Below are 321 nucleotides of genomic sequence, written 5' to 3'. Positions count from 1 at the left end.
AATCGTTGACCTATATAATTTAAAACAATAATTTAATACTTATAAAGGTACATATACCTATAATTTAATATGTATCGTACAATCATTCATATAAACAATTCATAAAAGATATAAATTCAGATTACCAATGCAAGTACGTGATCCAGCGTTAAATGGTAGATACGAGTAAGGATGACGATTTTGAATCTTCTCAGGCAAAAATCGATCTGGATCGAATATTTCTGGATTTGGCCAAAGATTGGGATCTCTATGAACGCCATAAATATAAAGAACTATATTTGTCCCAGCAGGTAGTAAATACGATTCTAAAAAGCATAATTT

The 321-nt window shown here is 29.6% G+C and overlaps 1 protein-coding gene across 1 annotated transcript; it reads right to left on the bottom strand.

Moving 5' to 3' along the window:
• Window positions 1-5: 5 nt before the first annotated feature.
• On the bottom strand, window positions 6-309 carry LOC105460698 (cytochrome P450 4c21-like; the record flags this gene model as incomplete). The annotated part of the gene is made up of 2 exons (XM_011707197.1): window positions 6-10; window positions 126-309. Coding segments are annotated over 2 exons (189 nt in total), but the record flags the coding sequence as incomplete, so codon positions are not given.
• Window positions 310-321: the final 12 nt, after the last annotated feature.

The sequence above is a fragment of the Wasmannia auropunctata genome, unplaced genomic scaffold (assembly GCF_000956235.1).
Source record: "Wasmannia auropunctata unplaced genomic scaffold, wasmannia.A_1.0 LD317465.1, whole genome shotgun sequence".
NCBI classification, from domain to species: Eukaryota; Metazoa; Arthropoda; class Insecta; order Hymenoptera; family Formicidae; genus Wasmannia; species Wasmannia auropunctata.
Note: the sequence above shows the minus strand (reverse complement) of the source record. Positions and strands in the feature narration are given on the sequence as shown.